Source organism: Calidris pugnax, unplaced genomic scaffold (genome assembly GCF_001431845.1).
Source record: "Calidris pugnax isolate Ruff unplaced genomic scaffold, ASM143184v1 scaffold103, whole genome shotgun sequence".
Lineage (NCBI taxonomy): Eukaryota > Metazoa > Chordata > Aves > Charadriiformes > Scolopacidae > Calidris > Calidris pugnax.
The window spans coordinates 19310651-19332412 of record NW_015090990.1 but is presented as its reverse complement, the minus strand read 5'-3'; the positions used below and the strand labels follow the sequence as shown (position 1 = coordinate 19332412).

At 43.0% G+C, this 21762-nt stretch overlaps 1 protein-coding gene across 1 annotated transcript in view; it reads right to left on the bottom strand.

The window, feature by feature from the left end:
* The window catches only part of TMEFF2 (transmembrane protein with EGF-like and two follistatin-like domains 2), a 134916-nt gene that overhangs the window by 40204 nt on the left and 72950 nt on the right, over window positions 1-21762 (bottom strand). The window contains exon 5 of the mRNA XM_014954156.1: window positions 16714-16810. Coding sequence (XP_014809642.1) covers window positions 16714-16810 — 97 coding nt within the window. The remainder of the gene's footprint in view (window positions 1-16713; window positions 16811-21762) is intronic.

Genomic DNA, 21762 nt, shown 5'->3' with positions numbered 1-21762 from the left:
CCTTAAGCAGGATCCAACAGCGATATAATAAATACAAAAATGAACATCACAACATATTCAGTTGAATGAAATCTCACAGCCATAGGTAACGGTGCCTTCACCTCTTAAAGTGTTATAAAATGCTGAAGTGGAACTGTCTCCTGTTAAACAATCAGAATCAAACTGTGACCATCCCCACTTGGCTCCCGGGGTGTGTATTAGGTAAGAGTCCTAACCAGATCCTGTGGGGGGGACACAGGAATCCTCCACCCCAAAAAGAGCCTTGCCCCCACAGTTGTCATGCCCAGGAACCCCATCCTGCTCCTAGCTAGCACCCAGAGCTGGTGCTTCCCCTCTCCCACTCAACCTGCAACCTGGCTCTGTCCCATCACCTTCTTGTTCTTTCACAAGTGACAAAATCTGAGCCGCCTCATCTCTCCTGGTTGTTGGCTGTTCCGGTCCAGAGGTCCCCCCAGGTCCCCCTGCCCCTGTGGGGCTGGAAACACATATCCCACTGCTACAGGGCTGACCAGCCTGCAGCTTCCCAGTCCCTGAGGCACTTCAGTATGCCTCTAATTTTAAGTAGTTTGATCATTTCACCATTTTATCATCCCAGCTATGACTGATGATTATAGTTATATCAATACAGCTATTCAGTTTCTGTGCTCCTAAGTGTAGCACTGAAGAAAGCTTGGCAATATAAAGGCTGACTGAGCTTTCCTTGGGCTCAAGAAGCTGTGAGAAGGTCAATGAGGTCTTCTAGGGGGTCACAGGATGAAACTGTACCCAAGAGCATACACAAAATACATGTGTAAGGCTTAACTATGCCTTCTGCAGTCAGAAAAGCAGCTTTAAAAGCATTTGTGAGGAAAGAGTGCTTCCAAGATGTCAGCCGATACCCTGCAGCTCCCCTGAGAAAGGCAGAAATACTGAATGCTGTCCCACAGGCCCATCACATCTTTCAAGTAATGCTAATTGATTAAAATTTGGGCTGTCACTGTAAACAATCATTAAACAAGGCTCACTTTCTTATGTCTATTCTTCCAGGTCATTATGGTAGTCTCTGATGAATTCAATTTCTTTTATATGCTTTATTTTATTCCATTTCATTTCATATGATGGAAATCTTGCAGGAGCTGAACATTAAGCAACCCACTTCATTATTTTGCTGATCACGAAAGCAAAAAAAATCAAAACAAACCAAAAAGACTGTCCAACGAGCAAACCTGGGCACCTCCTTGGTGGATTTTGGACTCACTCCCCCGGGCACATCCTACAGCACAGCTTGGCGACATTGCTGGACCCTCTGATGAAAATACCACCTGAAGGCAGAACCGGAAGGTCTCCGCAGGCAGAGGTGATACTAGCTGAGGTGCTGGAGAAACCCACGAGGCTGCTGATGGGAGGGTTGGCCCTGCTGAACTAAGCCTGTATCAGGTAAGATGCTGATGGGTACCTCCTTGTGCCTCACCCCCGACTTGTGGGGTACAAGCCACTGCACTTCCATCAAGGCAGTAACTTCAATAAATGTACTAAACAGCACAGGGGAACCCATGGAGTGGTTGTCACTATTTCACCTGCACAATATGCTTCCCCCCTTCCCAGAGAAACAAGAGAAGAGCCCAAAAGTAGACCAGTAGTTACCTCCTGTACAGATCTTGGCCATGAAAAAAATGCTGCCCAGACTTCAGAAAGGTCTGTGTCCCAGCAGTGATGGCAACGTGCTGTGCCGGGCTGCTTGGCCAAGCTGGAGCAGCCAACTTGGCTTTCTGTTGAATTAGTCTTTGTAAAAATTAATGGGGTCAATAAACCAGGCCTGGGTGAATACACTGGTGAGCACACAGGCTCCTAACTCCCCACTCGTCTGCAAATAACATATGGTGTTATTTTCCGAGCACAGAGAGTATCTTTGCCTGCAGAGAGCATGCCACTGAAGAGAGGATTCACTGCTATGAAGGACTGTCCCTGGAGGGAGGAACTGCGTTTTAAGGAGGCGTCTCAATAAAATGAGAGAACGGTTCTTTGCCCGTGAAGTGTGGGGGAATGCTATAATTATATTTCCTTCATTCATGAATAAAGTATAATCATTAGTGACACAGCGATGATAAAAAGAACCCCACTCCATGCTTTATCTTTACTCCTAAGACAACTATTCAGTCTTTGTTTTCGGCAGTGTATTATTGAAAAATAATTTTTAAAAAATTACTCTGCAATATCTGCATGTAGCGTGAGGAAGGTTTCATATGTGGCTCTGATGGAAGGAGGAGAATAAATGAGACAATGCTTCTAAAAGAGCGGTTTTACTGGGAACAGATGCAGGCATATTTTTGTCAGAGTGAGATGGCAGTGGCAGTTCTTCCCTATTCACCCTCTTTTAATTAGCCCTCTGCAGTTTAGAAACCTGAGAGCATTGTTGGTACTACCTCTGTTTATTAAAGATGCATATTCAGACTTTGCTGGCCATGGGTCATTTGCTTTTTGGAACCAGAGCAACAGAAAATTGTGTCTGAGATATCTGCAAAAAAGTACTTAATGAAATGACTAACGTCTTCAGCCAAGTGTCTAGTTGATTACAGGGTCCAAACAGCAGAACAGCAATAAATCTGCCACAAAGAGAATTGTCAGTCAAGAAAAAAGGCATAGAACCAAACAGACAGGGAAGCGAGAGCTAAAAATGTGAAAATGCAAATCTAGTGTTATTTTTACTAGTCAGAGCTCTGATATTTGAGCGCATATGCTAATTTGGTCAAGTGTGAGATCCCACCATGTCTCAGTGAGCACTACTTTACAGGGAAAGTGATGTTCCATTCTGCAATCATTTAAAACATGCCGTATATTTTCCCCAGGCAAAAATAAAAAAGCAAGGAAAAAACCAACAACATTTTGCAGCAAAAAACAAGCAGCCCAAAGCCCTCCTTTTGCCATAAAACGGTGTATAAATAAAAACACGGTTGTTGTACATTTATGATATTTCCACCAGAGACATTTCTTATCTTCCTCTCTTTTGACTAGAAAACAGTGATCAGAACGCCAAATTTCTGGTTGGATGTCAGCGCGGTCCTCTCCAAACCTCCTGACCCCCTGAGTAGGGCATTAAATGCCCTTTTAAAGCAAACCTGGCAGTACACGCCTGCATAAAGAGCCTGGCAATCAGTCCCAAATGCCTTCTCTATCATTTGGATTCCTGCAAGGTTTTTCTTTCTGGTACACGGGGTATCTTTGTTGACATTACCAGCAGGCAAGTTGAAACGAAGCCAGGCTTAACATTACCCCTCAACGTTCGAACACGCATTGTGCCGCGGTTCAGCCGTGGGTCAGGAGGCTGGTGGGAGCACTCGTTCACCCAGGCAGCTTTGGGTATGTTTAATACCTCTCAACACAACGCCACGCAGAGATACTTGAACAGGCTCTAAGCAGGGACTGGCGAGGTTAACCAGGCTGGGCAGACCCGTGCTCACACGCATCCCCAGCCTCCCGGAGCTCAGCGAGCCCGCTCAGACTGTCCGTGTGCTGCTGCATCACACCTTGTTAAAACACACTGCCTGGGATACCCCTTCACTGGGGAGCAGCCACAGGTCACCTCTGCTACCCACCTTGGCACCGCATCAGTCATCCTCAAAGCTGCCCGTGCACACAGGCAGCTAAATTGGATTGCTCCGGGGGGCTTGCATGCACCTCCGTTTCAACATCAGTCTCAAAATTGCCTCAAAAGTATCTCATAACTACCAGCTTCTTTCCCTGACCCTCAGCCCATTTACAAGCAAACCTTTATGTTTTACAGTGACCTCATACAACCCTACAGCAGCAATCACTTGGTATTATTATGCCTTTTTTACACAGACATAAATTTTAGTGTAAAGCCCGGGCACCCTCCATCCAGAGTCAACAGGGTCTTTTGGTAGCTTGGCCAAGCTCAGGGATGCTACAGTGGTCTCCGCAGCCTGTGGAGCACAGCCCAAGGGGATGGCACTCAGTCGTGTCTCCAACCAGAAGACAACATTGCCTGGTATCATTGCCTGGTTTTGCATACAGCTGAACATCAGGTACACAGACACACACACATATATAAAACAGTATCTATAAAATATATTCGTAATGCAGACAGGCACACAGTTTTTTACACCTCCTATGAATCATACCCTACAACCTGCCTATGCTTGCCAGGAGATTGAAATCCTATCACCGCACTCTTAAGAACATCATTAAGAGGCTTAAAGAATAGAGACTCTGCGTGTCTCCTTCAAAACAAACTTTGCTGTATTTTTGAGGCTGATGCAAAACTTTAGCTGCAGTGCAGAACAATAAACAATACATATTTTATAATGGCAGCACAAAAATAGCATGCGATATTTCTTTCCTGGGTCTGCTCGTGCTTCTCTTCTGCTTTAAGATCACAAGAGAAGAAAAAGCACAGCTTGTTTTGAGTGCCTTCCATTCAATGTTATTTATTTATTTACCTAATTTATTTTTTCTTTTTTTCCTTTGCAGCCCAGCTTCTGCACTAAGGGCTTTAGCAAGTCTACTTTTCATTGTGGCTTCCCTGGGATATTTTACCTATTTCGACTGTTCAAATGTTTATCTTCACAAGGAGTAAAAGGAGAAAAAGCTTGATTCCCTCAGGGCGACACAATGTTTCTGCATGGCATTTCAATAGCATCCTGTTATTCAAACAATTAGAAATCATAGAGACCATGCACAGAATTATCAGCATACCGCATAGAAATTTTTATTATTATGTAGTGCATAATGAAAATGATTTGAAGGACCCCAAAGCATCATAACAGAAGGAAGCGCTGAATAATCAGGTGGTTTTTTGGATGGTTTTTTTTTTGACTGCAAGAGACCAAAATATTGTTTACTGGACATATGTCAAGCTAAAATGCACTAAAGTGGTGAATACATTTATTGCTGCCCTTCCTTGCATACTAAATGCACACAGTCCGTGAGCCTGGCTGGAGCGCAGAGCCAGGAGCTGAAGGCAATTGCCGTACAGCTGCCACGCTGCTGCTGCGGCGCCTTAATAGCAGAGAGTGGCTGGTGATGCTTAGAAATATGTATGGATTTTTCAGAGCACATTTGTTATGACAGCCCACGGAGGCTGTTTCAGAACGGTTTTGCGGACGGCTCTTGGAGGCACCTCGCCTTAGGGTGGTGAGGAGAGACCCTTCCCAGAGCCAGACCAGTTTGGTGAGGAGCTGGTCCCAGGCTCCACCAGTTTTCCCAGCCACATCCTGGAAACTGCAGCTCATGAAAACCGCTTTAATCTGCTGTGCAAGACACTGCAACTTGATTCCTAATTATCCTTTCTTTCCCCCCCCAATACCTTTCTTTACTAAGTTTTCAACAAAAAACATCACAAACTCCACCTTTGCTTCCCTCTTACAATTCAAAGCACCAATTAGTATATGACCTTCATCTGGCTTCCCGATGCCTGTAGTGCCCTCAACAGTACATTGAATTGTATGCTAAAACCTTTAGGGCAAAATAAATGCCTCATTTTATTTATTTTTTTAACCATAATTCCTACTTAAGAGGAACGGAGTTGTGTAAAAGCCGTCTTTGCCAGACTGGATGCTTTAAACACAAAGAGAAAAACCAGAGAATTAGAAGGGTGACGGCTGAGTTTGAAGAGCGATGGAAAAATCCTGAGGCTGGCTGTGGGACTAGGGAAGGAAATTCTAATTCCGTTCACATGCCAATTCAAGCGTCTGCAGGTATCTAACGTGTGAAGTTTATTTAAAGCACATAGAATAAAATAAATGCCTTTTTATGGTTTGCCTACACTCGGTGTCCTTCACGTCTCTATAGTCTGTGTCAAAACAAAGCTTTGCTGACTGTTTCTCTCCCTCTGTAAACAGTCGAGGCTGTCCTTCACGAATGTTTTATCGCTGTGTGCCTCAGACTGCTGAGATTGTTCGCTCCTATCTTGCAGCCAGCAGAATAACGAGACTCGTTCTCACGAATCCCAGCATTTCACTGTGGCTTGCAACAGCCAGAGGGAATATCGCAGCCTCGGGTGGGAAGCATGGGACACCATCAACCTGCACGTCCTGGCACGGACCTTGCCATGCAGCCAGGCTTGGTCTGCTCACGAGGAGCTGCGGTACCAGTTGGGATGGGACAACGGCAAATTTCTGGGAACAGCTTTGATGACAAGACCAGAATCAGCAGATTCTGATTTACCGGTGAGAGTAAGGGGAGGACAACCTTCCTGCTAGCAGAGACCAAGGCACTGCAAGCCCTGTCCCGTACAGCCTGTGAGCCATTCACTGCCAGTGGTGAAGGCGAGGCTTAAGAGCAAACTTCCTAAAACTAGTAAGAAGAAAACCACAGTAAAGTAACTCCTCCTTGTAAAGACTCCCTCTACGTGTGCAAAATCAGACTGACTCTCACCATAAACTGCTCTGCGCCCTCAACCACGTGTGCCTCCTGTTTCTGAGAAGACAGACCCGCCTGAGGCAGCACCATCTGAACTGGCCGTGCAGCCCAGGCTACCCTGCTTGGTAGGGTGACTTAAATTATCAAACAAAATCCAGTCTAGCTATTTAATGAATTTTTAGGAGGATACGCTAGGCTTTCCCTCGGGCTTTGTTTGCCCCTCCTGCACAGATAGAAATAAAGCAAGATAACCTCATGTCATTCCACACAGCGATGAAATGAGATCTCGGCCACAGGTATGAGACTGGGACCAGTGCAACCCCCAGCAAATCGCTGCAGGTGCAAGAGGAGAGAGCAGCAGTAACCCTCTTTTTCGTCAGAGCACTCAGGTCCATAGGTGAAAGCTACTGGACTTTACTGGCTGGGGATGCTGCCTCTTCTCTTGCTATCTCACAATGACCACAGCGGCCGGCTGCCTTTGGGAGCAAGCCCCAGAGGAATGCCAGGCTGCCAAGGAAAGGAAGATGAATGAATGAATGAAACATGCTGTCTCAAGATCACGTCCTTGCCAGAAAACTAACAAGATGAGAGTAACCCTCCTCAGGTCTGTTATACACATCAGTGGCATCCCCCTGTAGCTCCCAAAACGGATGCACCTCAAGCACTGCACTGTGACCAGGACGGGTGTCCCTGGAGCACCCGGGCTCCTCCACGTGGGAGGGCTTCCTTACAAACTGGGCAGGCTGAGAGACAGCAATTAAATCTGTAGGTCTAGGCACATCTCACACAGGCTTTTAGCTGCGACTTGCACATGGGAACGGACTGAGGCAGGAGATGGGTGCTGTGGGGAAGGGACCCCTGACACCCCGCAGGGGCTGTGAGAGCCGAGGTCAGCCCTCTGCGTCAGCTCCTACTGAGCTTTCCTCAGGCTCATATTTAATACATGGGATGTATTTTTAATGGCTGGGATATGTGAACAAATCGTGGCCTTGATGTTCCAACATGGGTGTGTGAAGGAGCCTCCGACCTTCTGCAATGGATGCAGTTTTAATTTAATAGTTAACATAAAGTAGGATGGAAGAGATGAAGCATCCTATTAAGACATTTGATAATAAATTGGGAAGTGCCTTCCCAGTGCTTTACATAGTTATTCTCTCTGCTGATCTATTTAGCCAACACATGTAATTCTGAGCTACAAAGTTGTATTCCTGCTTTCGTAAACATGCTTACATAAAACTCAATAACAACACAGTCTATTTATTGCTAAAATGCTAGTAGGAAATTGGAAAAGGTATAAATACAATTCATTGCTGGTGATCTCCTGCCCCCTGAAGGCACCGTAAGGCTCCAAATCTTGCTCAGTTCACAGCATCATAAAACCAGAGCAATAAATGTCACTCCTTTCTTGATTGCGCATTAGGCCAATTGGCTTTTTATTGCAACTAAATAGGCCGTCATGAAGGCACCGCTCAGTTTACTACTAGGGTATGGCTTTGGCTAAATGGGGGGCCAGGGAGGGAGGAAAGCTTATTTTTAAATAACAAAATGGGGAAAACAGGAAAAAAAAAAGGTGCAAAAGCGCGTTGCTCTCCAAGGTCTCTGCACTTGCTCTTTCATGCTGTAATGCCCTGATGTACGCAGACGATGATGTGTCAATGTACATTAATATTTGATGTGCATTATCATATTATCCCTTATGTGCACTTTCACAACCTGGTGAGCCCAGGCTCTCCCAGCCACGGGGTTACAAAACCGAGTGGTGGCTTCGCCTTGGCGCACCCATGCACAGCTCTGCCTTCACAGAGCCAAAAGGGATCCTTTTGTGCACCTCCCACAAAGCCCCAGGAGTCAGGCACCACCTTTGCAACACCCTGTATCACAGCACAAGTACGAAACAGACTGCCAAACCTACTCCTTCAAATGCAAATAACAGTGTGCACTTGGAAGGCTGCTACATGCTCCCACCTAGGACTGGAAACCACGGTCACAGCTGGTGGCAGAGGAGTGAAAAACCAAAATCCTGGGTTCATTTGCTCCCCTGTTAAACTGGGTACACAAAATGGTTGCTCTCTGCCATGTTGTCACGTGTGTATGTTGATCTGTGCAAACAGAGAGGGATGCTGTGGCTGTCTCACACCATGCCCAGCCACGCACAGACCAGCATCAGTCCGCAGCCACGGCCTCGACGCCAGCCGAGCATCCCTGCACGCCCTCCAGCTGTCCCCACCACTTAAATGTTTAATTCACTTGCTGGGTGTGCCATTTCAGCCTCCAAGCCAGGCAGATGGAAGGCAGGTGAGGAGGACCTCCCCACCGCCTTCAGGTAGTGTTCCAAACACCCTCCCAAGCCCCTGGGTGTGGGTGGCCGCTGCGGCTCCTCCCCGCTCTCCAGTAAACAGGAAAGTGGATGAGGTGCAAGTCAGCTTCAGGTTTTCTCCCCGCTTCCACAGCCCTCTGTCCTTTCCCAGTCCACCCCTCCAGCCTTTTCTGCCACAGCCACCCATTCCTCTATGCCCCCATACCTCCCGTTCACACAACACGTGCTGAACATAAGGCTAGGCATCTTGGCCATGGAAACCTAACAGGAAAATTTGGCTATTTTGAGCCCCACTTTTAAAATTATTGAAGCTTTTATTCCAATTCTAATGCTGACAGACTAATATTTGTGAAGACAAATGACAGCTTGACATATCTTACAAGCCTTCCTCCCCTTAAATTTCAGAAGAATTTGTGTCTTGCTCCTACAGGAGCATGATACTATGATAAGACAAGAAATCCCCCCAAAAATCTTAGAAGTTATTTTTGGCTTTTCACAAATCAATATTTCCTCTAAAGCCATTGAAGCACTCAGTGAGCCAAATTCTGCTTTTATCATCACAATTTTCAAGTTATTCCTTTGCACTCTGTGAACGACTGCACGTTTGCACTCCAACAATCTCCTCTCCTTTCTGCCAACAAAAGACTATACTGGCTACGCAGAAGTTACTCCATGGTGATGAGTATTGGCTCTCTACTGGGAGAGAACTTTTGTTTCACTGAAGTCAGTGGAATAACTTTCAATGACTTCCAAAAGCTGGAAGTTCACCTTCTGAAACTGAAAACTTAGTTTGGATCAGCATCTGAAAAGAGGAGCACAAGGGAAAAAATCTATAAGCTTTATGACTGTATAGGGTATTATCCCCTGAACATACAGCAAGTTTTGCTGCAATTGCAAAAGATAAAAAATGTCTTTTTTATTACAAAACCAAACGTTAGGGATTCTAGTTTTTGGATAAGAGATGTGTATGTTGTATAGGGTCCCTAAAAGACCTACTTGGGTGAGTAGTACAGATGGAACACAATATGGGTTTGCATTTATCTGAGAACATTTAGAGTCATGATATATAGTCTACATAACAGACTTCCTCGATGTATAGAGAAAATATAGCCAATTTCTTTGTGTAGGCTGAATTATTTACCAGAGTGTTCCAAAGTGTATTGGTAATAAAACACTATGAAGTGTAAGTAACTCCAGACAACCTTGGCTTATGTTAAAACCAGGGTTTTTTTAAAGAATGTTATTAAGAAAATAAATCCTGAGAATCTGGAAAGGCAGGAGTTTGTCATATGAACATAAGCCTATGAAGGATTGTGTTGACTCAATGGATGGAAAGGTCAAATTCTCCAAACCACCACCCTAAGGAAGCTGGGAATCAGTCTCACTACAAAATGAATAGGCTTTTTTGGCACAGAATGAAGGATGAAAAGACGGCAAGGTAATTTTGCAAAACTACCAGACTGCAAAAAATGGCTGCTTTTAACTAAAACCAAATCAAATGTATGTAGAGCAAAACATTTCACCAGGTGGCCAAACGAGCCATCATTTTTCCAGGAATTATCCTTCTAGTATTGCATTCATTTTAGAAATAAAATGTGCTCATTCTTGCCTCCTGCTCCTCAAAAAGACTGGACAATAAGCTGCTCTTAGGGAGACATCCTCTGAAGGTAAAGCTAACCTCTTGTTCCCATATCTTTGCTTGCTCTGTGGACTCATTGCTGAGAAAGAGGAAACCCTTGTATTTTTGTCTTGATTTAAGGTCTTTTAGAAATCAGTGGAGATCTTTTCTCCGGCTATGGTTGGGCACAAAGTCACTTTTTTACCTGTAGCAGTCTTAAGTTGAAACTGCCCACTGAAAGAGTCCTACAATATCTCAGTAGCTTGCCAGTGAGAAACCTGATAGGTACGGTGGCATTCATGCAATGCTCACCTGGGGAATTTATTTTCTGAGTCTTACATGTCTTCTAGACACTGGTTGCTAATATGCCTGAAGCTTTCACTTAAGCTGGAACTGCTGCAACTTTGTTCTTGTTTATGCTGTGGACAACAATGAGAGCCACAATTTTGTACTTTGCTAATTTTCCCACTCTTTTGCCAGTTCACATGGCATTTCTTTCCACAGCCCAAATGAAGGAACGTGGCTGGGTTCTCTATGCATCTCTCACACCCCAGGGAGCAGATCTGGCTGACCAACCTTCTATAACAGCCACTAACCTGGCCCTTTCTCAGTGTAGGCTTAATAATTAAAATACAGTGTATAGAAAGGTAAGTGACATCTTGCTTTTTATAATGTCTCTGATGTTTTGTCTTTCATTGCAAACCCTTCATTGACCAATTTTCAGTTGCTGAGTCTACCTTTTTACAGTATTGCTGACTCAACCTGCTACACGGTATCTCTACAGTTATCTCAACATGATCTCTCAACAGTTACATTGGAAGTTAGCTGCTTTCTTTTTATTTCAGTATCTTTTAAGCATAGTACACACCCCACATGAAAAATTAGAAGTTAACAGAGCCAGAATTGGGCAAATTTCTGGGCAGGCACTGGAGGTAGCTCTGTTATTAGGCTGAGGCTAAGATAAGTGACATGGGTGTAAGAGGGTGTAAGCTGCTTGGTCATCTCCTCCTGTGCCATGCAGAGATTGCGTGCTGCAGTGCCTTCACTTTCCTCTGTAAACCCTTGCCTGGACTGTTATTAGACATGACCACTAGGCTCCACGTGAAGATTCATGCAGTAGCATCTTCACTTTATGCCTTAGGTATGATCTCAAGTTAAGCAGAAATTTAAGTCATTTCAGGACTGTGGTTTTTTGATGATTTGATTCCATTCCCGTGTTTTTTTGAACCACAAGTCCAATGAGTACCTTAAGTGTTATACGTAGCCGTGAACAAATACCTACTTTTTCTCGAAAAGAAAAAGGAAAGCAGCAGAAAATGGCAATGTATCTACTATATAATGCACGGGACATTGCAGATGTTAAAGAAGCTCGTTGTTTCTGCATCTGGAACAAGTAGGTCACACGTAGTTATTACACACACTGCTGAACATGAAGCAGCCAATACCCGTGTAATGTATGTGAGCTTTCAAACCACCTTTTAGTACTTCAGAGTAGTACAGCATCTTGTTTGCAGATGCTCTGGTTGAGAGCAACTGATGGAAGGGGGAAGGCACCCAAAGCTGACTGACCCAATTGCTGTGAGGATTAAGAAGCTGGCACAATCATTAGTTTCTTTTGTATTTCTTCCTTCTATACTATAATAAAGATAAATACTGATTGCTAGAGCAATATTGATTGTAAGGGTCACGGCAGATGGCAGCTACGTGATTTGCACAAATCTCTCCCATGTCCAGCGCCGCTCATTTGCATGAGAATGCAGTTTCACCATCCTCATGTTTTGCCTTATAAGGGCACTTATCCAAGCTATATGTATCAGTGATTAGCACTAAAATATGAAACAAAAGGACTGAAACAGTTCATCTTCCTAATACATTTTGTGTGTGCATATACGTTTTTCTGTCTGCTGTGGCTCAGTGGAGTTTATTGTCCCAGCCATGAGGAAAGAAGCGCAGGACACAAGGGACCTGCTGTAATTCTGCTGCAACACCAACACCCCAGCTGGGAACACCACCCAGCTGCACCGCACGCCTGGGACCGATGCTCCTTCCTTCACCCACTGACCTAGACACCGAACATACCAAGCCCCTTCATTCAGCCCTGGATGCCTTTCTCCAAGCTCCTAGCTTTGGGTTATCAGAGACGCAGTGTCCCCACAGAACGGCTTCAGCATCTTCTCCTGAGCTGAACCTGCCCGATGGGATGCTCATCCACTTGTGAGAAATAGAAAAGGCCTCTCCTGAGTGGGCCAGGCTTGTGAGAAGGGAGAAAACTTGCCTACCCCAAGCATGGTGCCTCTGGCAGAGCACAAAACCCTATGTTCTGGCAAGGAGAAGTCATTGGGGTGTGTGGGACCAAGTTGCAGGAAGCAGCAGGGGTATTTATGCCCTTTTTTTATCACTGATGAAACCCCCTGAGTTGCCCATTTCAAGGTGAGGCACCTCCTGCCAAGGATGCTGCTCCTTCTCTCCTCCACCTGCAACCTCCAGGAGGGAGGAAGGGGAAGGCAGAGGAGCAATCCGCAGAGGTGGCCTCCTCACCTCCTTGGACACTCTCCCCCACACACATTATACATCTCTGCATGTCTGTCACAGCTGGGGAACTGCATCTTGTTCTGGGCAATGCTACACTTTGAGACTGCTGCTGACTGACCTGCTGGTATTGAAATTCAAAGGAAAAGCATGCATATTTAACCCCAATTCATCATTTTGATTTTGATTAACTCTACTAGTCAGAGGTTTTCAGGCTTTAATCTTGTTTTAAGAAAATACTCCTGTCCTCTCTTCTCAGCATTTTCCAACAGGAAATTCAATGGAAGGGTTTTTCATATTATTTATGTCCTTCCACTTACTTGGACACATCGTGGACCTCTGGAATAGCTGCCCAGCATCTATCCAAAGCATGGCTTGCCCAGTGCAAAGAGTGCTCTTATTTCCTCAGTGGCCCATAAGGAGGAGATTAATACTGGAATCCAGGTTTCTGACGTGGTTATGCACTGACACTAAGCCACTTCAGCAGATGAGCAGGCACTCCATTTGGTGAGTACTATTTATATACAGTGAGTGAGTATTTCATAGATGCTTTTTGGAAGATCTTAGAAACACACCACAGTTCAGAATGTTACGCTTCATTCTTCATTTCCTTTTAAGTATATCTCTCGGGGTGTTATGTTGAGTAGCCCTGTCTTACAAAATCAATTATTCCTTAGCCAGCTCAGAAATAAAACCCAAAGTAAGCAACACCAAATGTCTGATTTACCAATAGATTGCAATCCAGTGCTAAAGAGCACAGCCACTGCCCTGCTTTAAATATTCATGAAGCCCACTGGTGCAAAATGCATTAAAGGTGGGAATAATGCCAGTAATACACGATCCTCTTAGTGACAAGAAGCTTTCACATATTAAAGTAGCAAGATGTTAAAGACTTTCAACTGAACAGCCTTTGTTTTTAACCTAGAGAAAGAGATTCACTAATGGAATGCCAAATTGCATTCACTCTCATGATATTAGACGGGAGAATAGGATAATAATACATGTGTGCTTTACCATGCCGCAGAAAACCTGTTATTACACTGGGTTCTTTTCTGCCTTTTCTTTGTACTTTCCAGAAATTGTTCACACACATATCTTACCCCTTTGAGTAGTCTTCTATGTGACAAACCCTCTATCAGAATCCCAGGAGTCTAGCCATTAACAGATTGGTTTTACGCAAATAAGAAGATTTAAAAATAATGGTGACACAGTACAATAGCACAATTTAGCTGAGTGACAACTGGCAATGAATAACCAAAAAAAAAAAAGAAAAAAAGAAAGAGTTAAACCAGAGACAAGGGACTGCAAAATAACAGACTGTGGCAATGCAGAATAATGTTAATTGTCACTTTAAATCATCAGCAGCCCAACCACATCTGCTATCACACCTGTGCTCTCTTGTCTGATCTACTCTGGCACCCTAGAAATATTAGGCGAACAGCCAGCCTTGCATCTCCAGCTCTCTGTGGTCTGGCTCTGCTACCAGCCTGCATCCCTCTTACCTGGAATGGATCAGGCACTGACCCTGCACCATCAAACTGTTTCTGATTGATAGGAGACACTGCTGGTGCTGGGCTCCTCACCCTGGAACAACAGGTCTTGGGACTGCTGGGACCCACTGACCCTATTTGGATTTTACAAACCTCATCAGTCAGATGATACAGCTAAAGGAGCCCTGCTTACATCTGATATTTGATCCACATAGAAATAGTGATCAAATAATAAACTGAAATTTCTTCTCCCACTTAATCTAAGGACATTTTCTGCACACCGAATCTTGGCAGGGGGAGTAGGGGAATATATCTATCGAGTGCCAAACATGGAAATTCAATTAACGTACATTTGAAAGAGGGATCTAGGTCCCCCATACATAGCTGGCTTTTATTCTAGAAATAAGAATAACAAAGAGCTAACACCCAGAAGGCTCATTTTTTAGAAAGACGTTTATCCAAGACTAATCAGGGGGCAGGGACAGGAAAACAGGACTCTGTTATGGCGTATGAAGTTGTTTACTTCAAAGCAGACCTTTAACAGGCTTTACATGGTCTTTCTACTTCTGGTTGGAAATCTGCTTTCCTGCCTTTTAACAGTTTGTCTGGAAGCATCTTCCCAGTAAATGCCCTTCTCTGCTTCCCGCCCTGAGAAGCATCTTTCCCTGCAGAAAGACTCTGTCAATAAAGATTGAGAACTTCAGCTCCTGCAGTCATTACCCTGCCCTGTATAATCCAAGTTGTTTCAAAGGGGAGGAATTAGATAGTGCAAAAGCTGCAGTGGGAACATTACTGGGGTAAGGTGGATCAGGCTATTTTAACAAGCTATTTCTGGAAAAAAATAAACACCGCTACTCAGTGCTTATGATTAATAATGTTATCTTGTAGCTAATTTTATTCCTTGCCCCTCTCTTAGCCTGCCTTCCAATTTGGAAGTGCACTTAATTATGAAAACATGAGCACTAGACTGTGAATTTTGATATATTAATTTTACCATGGTTTTGTTTCTACAATGCACCACCAAAACTCTCAAGGACAATCGGTCAAGGAGACAATGAAAATCCTGACACCTGGCATAAATTTCTTAAGCAAAGTCAAAATTAAGCAATTTTTCCACACAAATCTCATTACGTTACTGCAAACCTATAACCATGATGCAACTTGCTCCTGTTTTTCAAGACCACAATTTCTGTTGATGACTGGAGCCAGAGTAAGTCCCCTGTGGTTTCTTTATTTGGTGTTTTTTTAACGACTAGAACTGGAGGTTATTAAAAGCCTGGCAAGACAAAACCAAAACGAGCACAAATGGATGACCATGACCATATCCCTAAGTTTCTTCACTGAATAGCAGAATGTTCATAATTTCATGCCTGACCAACAGTGCATGGGTTCCTTGCCTGGATGAGGTCAGCCCAATATTGGGCCCAATCATCACATTCATTGACTCCTCTCTGGCTCCATTCCTACCATCCAAGCTAGAATTCAGGCAATATTGCTTTACTGACATCTCAGTGCCCAGTCTCTGTACTCATCCTTTAGCCACCACCAGCCCACAGCTTCAGAATCATCATCCAGACAACAGCTCTAACATTTTGTTGTATTTTGTTGTCTCTCTAAATCTGTATTCATTACTTTGATAGAAATATGAGGCTTGGCATAAAGGAAGTGTTAGAAGCACAGCTCTGTGAATAGTGACCTTTTTGATCTATTAGCTGTTCCAAAATCACCATGAAATGATTAGTTTAAAGTTGGCTTAATACATGTTTGCATAGTATCTAGGAAAAATGAAAAAAAAATAATTTCTGAGTACATAGAATTATTTCCCTTCAGCTTATGTGGCTAAAGTTTAAAATAATAATAATAAAAAACCCTGAATACTTCCGAAAACTGTTTTAAAAAAGAAAAAATAAACCACTTTCCATTGAGAAAATGTCTAAATGTACACTCCAATTATTTTAAACATTTGTGGGTTAGGTCTTCAACTTCAGTAACTAGGAAAAAGTGAGGCATATTTCCCAGTATTTTTAATACCACATACGAATTAACACAATGATAATACTAATGATACTTTTTAACTGGAAAAGCTTTAGGTCAATTCTTTTTCCCAATTCTATTTTTACCAACGTATAAAGCTGTAAAACCCCAGATGGAATAACATAAGTTATAACAGCAACAAAATGGATAACTGTGTTTCTAGACTTTGTCTAAATTGTGCATGTTCCAAAATTATAAACCAGACTGTTTTATACATTTTTTCAGAGTAATAACCATCTCAACCACTGTGCGATGAATCTCTGGGTGCAGAAAATTGAATATCTAATATTTGTATGCCTCTCTAAACCACAGTACCTTTAAATAATACAACATTCATTAAAATAGAAGAGTAGACCAAATTACCGTACCAAACATCCTCTGCATCTTCGTCACACTCTGCCCCAAACTGGCAAATGTCACAGGTCGATGTCTCTTTTTGATTGGTTTCACCTGAGCCTTCATTGACTGTTTGATGGAAAGCAGAAGAATATACATTAGTACAGACAGCACTGTAGCAAAGCACTTCTCTCTCTCTAGAAAAATCTATTCAGCACATCAGCTTAATGCGTTGCTCACAGAGCCAATGCCCAGCCAACAGACAGTATTTCTGAATGAAGCCAACACAGAGATTTCCATGTTGGTCTGTGACAAATTATGGAGTTAAAAGGGAAACTGGAGAAAGACCCTTCCTCTTGCTTTTCTACTTAAACAATGACCCCTTTAACTCCAGCCCGGGAAGGTCATGTCACCACCGAGCCCCACTGCTCTGCTCCCTGGGAAAATAATGGAGGAGCACTGAGAGCATCACACACTACCTACTCCATTCCAGAGGCAAAACATTTTTCTCTTCACAAGTACAGCTATGAGCCCCAAGGACTAGTTATCTCTGGCAGGAAAGATTTAATGCTGCCCAGAGGAAGGGACAATCTCCAGCATAGGTTAAATTTGAAATCCAGGGAAGTCAATGCCAACATCTGCAATTGTGTAAGGTTTGTACCTGGCCCTTAAGTCAAAAACATGAAAGGACTAAAGGGAAAACAAAAATAGGGGTGTAAGAGGACTGTGAAAAAATATTGATGTCCAAGTACTGAAAGAGACCATGAAGGTAGTCACCAAGAAGAGAGAATCTTAAAAGATTCAAAAGAAACATTATCTACTTTTGTATTAAAGTATATAAGCACCTTTTGATATCTTTTGAAAGATGCTGCTTTCCAGCACGACGCGGTACCTAGTGATATCCTTCTGCCAGTTACAGAATAATTAAACCAACCCAGACTTTCAGCATCAATCAGCTTTGACTGATGCTGTTATCTGCACACGCAGCCTCTGCAGTGTCATCCTTTCATTTCTCTCCTTCATTTGGGATCAGCACCGTGGTGCAGGCTTACTGCACGTTTGGGTCCAACCCGCTAAAGCTGGTGGATACGCTGAAGTGTGTGGGCAGCCCCAGTGATGCTGATGGGACCAATCACCTGCCTGATGTTGTACATCCACTGCATGAAACCATTACCCTGGGTGTTATTGGCTAACTGGATTGTTACCGGAGGTTTTCATTTTTGAGTGCTCTGGCTTTGAATAGGCTGCTTTTCTTACGTAGTCAAGAAAGGACAAGGGAATCAAACTTTCAAAAAACTGTTGAAGGAAAAAGGGCTTTTGCCCCTAGAAGACCAAGTGGGACCCCAATGCCTGTTTCCCACATTTTCTTTCTTATCCTGGACAAGTTATTTACCCTCTGTGATGTTTCCCACTGTGTAAAATGGGAATAACACCACTGTATACCAACAGAGAATATGGAAACAAGTTATTAAAAGATTATTACAGGCTCAGATAATACAGTGTTATCAACCACAGCAATACCAAAGGTAGACAGTTTGCCTAAGAAGTTTTGCTGCAGCAACTTCTTATCAGTTGTAGTTGAATTTAGACTATATTAAACTGAAAAAAATCTCCAATGAGGAGCATTCTGATTATCCTAAAAGAAAAAAAAAAAGGGTTTTGCCCCACTCATGGAAGTTTGCTCACCTTTATATACATAAAATTCATATACAAAAAACCGAAGGGGAAACTCAGAAAACAAACACTGGATTTTTGTTCTACTGCATTGTCAGGCTTTGAAGGGAGGGTCTGATCTGTGGGTTTTCTGTTTCCTTAAATGACTGAGGAACTCTTTAGGCTCCCATTTTATTTATAATTTATGAGGGCAGACAAGGTGTCTATGTGCCATGTCCGACCACCATTAGCATCTCCATGCGACGCGTGTATGATCCTGACCCATCAGCAGTGGGAGGCTGATGATGCTGTACAGCTCCTCCCCACTTCTCTGCAGCTGCATCCAAGCCTCCATTTTTTTTTACTAAGTTTCATTTACATTTTAAATATAGAAATCTCTTTTATGGAAGAAATAACTTCGACAGCCAATCTTGGCAGGGGATTTCCAGTGGTTAAGACATTAGACAGGACACGTAACAAATGACTGCATGCAAAGGACAAGGGGACCTATGGGCAGAAGACTTCTTATGACAGCTAAGTGCTCCACACCTACCAGGAATGTGCCAATTGCTCCAGGGTCAGAATATATTCTTTATGGAAAAGAGTTATAACTCCTTTATTTTGTTATTCTGCAAATAGCTTCCCTTATATTTCCTTTTAATTAAAAACATATGCCCTATTTCCCCACCAGCCCGTACTGTTTTCATTTATAGCTGTCCAGCAGGTGTGGTTTGACCAAGGACTTCACACAGTCCCACATCACAAGCTGGGTAAAATAGCTACTTAAGTTATTAAGGAAGGCATTTGAAAGATTGAGCATGTTGAAGAGAAATAACTGATTTAGAGAGGAACATTCATACTGAGGCATAATGCAGTTCTTAATTTCTAGTAGAAAATAATAGGACACTCCTTCATATTTTTCTGAAGAAGCTCTGCATCCTGCATTCCATATTCAACGTGCACTTTGTCATTAAACGTCCAAGCATGAAGCAGTCTTGATTAAAAAAGACAGCTATTTATCTCTCCCTCTCCTTTTTCGCCTGTTTTCAGTAACCACAGATAATACTATTCTTTACATTTCCTTAAGGTATGTTTTCTTTCCCTAAACAAACACATACGCTCACATGTGCACTCACTCCAGGACTAACATGCACAGGGGCTTATTTTCTCCATGCTGTGCAGATAAGTGCTTTGATAAAGCTGGACATCTTAGAAAGAGTTATTTGCCCAATATTTTCTGCTGCTTTTTTAGCTTGAGGACTAGAGGATGCTCATTTTCTAAGGTGACTCTTTCTCCTTTTTTTTTCCTCACTGCACTTGCTGATTTGCACTTGCTTTCGTATCCCAACTTTAAAAAAAAATGTTAGCAAAAATAAGCTGGTTTCTGGATTCCTCTTCTAAAAACAAAAGGGGTATGTTTCTTTTTTTCATGTTTGTTACATAGCTCTCTTGTTAGCAACGGTGGAGGTTTAACACCAAGACCCTGTAGGAACGTAGTGGGGCTCCAGGGAGACTAATCACTGAAGCCCACTGCTTATTACTCATACAACTGAGAAATGTTAAGCTTCTAGTTTTTGTTTGTATTAGCAAGATTAGCAACTTCCAGAGTTCAAGGAAATGTGCTAACGTGGGTTAGAAGGTCACTAACACTATCTGAAAGTCACTTCAGAGACTATCTCAATCTCCTAAGCAATATAAATTCTTTAGCTGGGAAGACACTACACACAATTTACAGAGTCAATGGACTGTGGTAACCACAACAGCTCCTGTTTTAATCATTTGGTCCTTTTCTGGCATTCTCACTGCGCTCAGATCAGACAGTCATGATTTCAAGAATATCTGCACTGATTGCAAACCCTACAGGAAAGAAAATGGTTTTGAGACATTTTACTTTGTTTCCATAGCTGAAAAACTAGACTGAAAGGGTCATCAGTGGATTGGTCTGACTCTGTGCTGTGTAATACCAGGAGAAAACTAAAAGCCCCAAATTGTCCCCCTGCTGTAGACAGCTCTACTTTCTCTTTACACTTCAACCTCTTTGAGTCAAGAGTCTTCTGTAGGCGCTACAACCCCAACAAATCATGCTATGACTTTATACACACAGCTTCCCAGACTCATGCTCTACTAAGTGTTGATAACTGGTAGTTAAGCTGTTTTGACAAATGGACATCAACATCTCTGTGCTTGCACTTCTGGGTAACACTTGCCTAGTCTTCCCAAGATGTTCTACCAGTGTCAAATGCAGGATGGAAATAAACTTTTTGCAATTTCCATAATAGCAGCTCCAATGGGATGGTTAGGAACAAGCAGAGCAGCTCGCAGTCTTGGTCTGAGATACAAAGCATCATCTGTTTCCTAAGGGACATGCACATAACTTGTCTGATGGACCATACTGTGAGGAGTAAAGTGTAAAGAGTAGCTGTTAAGCCATAAGCATGAGAGACAATTAGGTGGCAACAGAAATCTCTCACTCTGTTTGCTAACATGCCTCCGAAGGCAAGAGGGCAAACTCAGGGGAGTCTCAGTTCAGTTTTCGTGTGGCTTTGTAGGACTACTAGCACTATTATAATAACCCTTATTCAATCTATTTTAACTATACTGAAGAACACAGCAAAGAAACAGCATAAAACATCATCATCACACCCTTGAATATATAGAAATATGACTATAATACATTGTTATGATTGTTTTTCATATTATGCACTCTTCCTTTGATTTACATGATCATATGTGTGCTCATCACAACTCCTGATTCTGACTTGACTCCTCATGGTGGGACACCTTTGCTAGTGTTCAAAGCAGTACTTCAAACAAAGCTTGCTCTAGCTCAACCAAACAGGATATCCACTTGCTTTTAGCTATAGACCAACAAAAATCATGTGGAGATGAGGGTTGATGGCCATTTGTGTATTTTGGAATGAAAGACAATGTGCAAATTAAAATGTGGAGGAGGAGGAGAAGAATGCACTTCCGAGCAGCTGAGGTCATCTCGCCACATGCTTCAGTCCTAACAGGACTGCTCTGGGCAGGTGACAAGGCAAGTGGATGAAGTGAGAAAGCTCTGAGAAACGAGGGCAGAGAAGCCAGCAGAATTTACTAAGTATGTTAGAACAAACACTACCTGCACCTCTACCAAATGGCTAAAAACACCTCACAAACATGACCAATAAAGGCCCAGAAGCTGCAAGCGACTTCGCTCTAATCAATAAGTCTTTTTTCCTGAAAGCATTAGCTCAGCCAAAACCTGCAAAGTGAGAAAAATGAAGGGTGTGAAGCAGGGGGTCGACTCATGAATGACTCTGCTCTTGAAGTCTGGCGGAGGCTCAGAACACCACTATGGTCAAAATGAAAAGAAAATGGCCTACTGTATAGGTGATAAATCCAAACTCTGACATGCCTTATTCTGCTTTACTTCTGCTGCCTGGCTC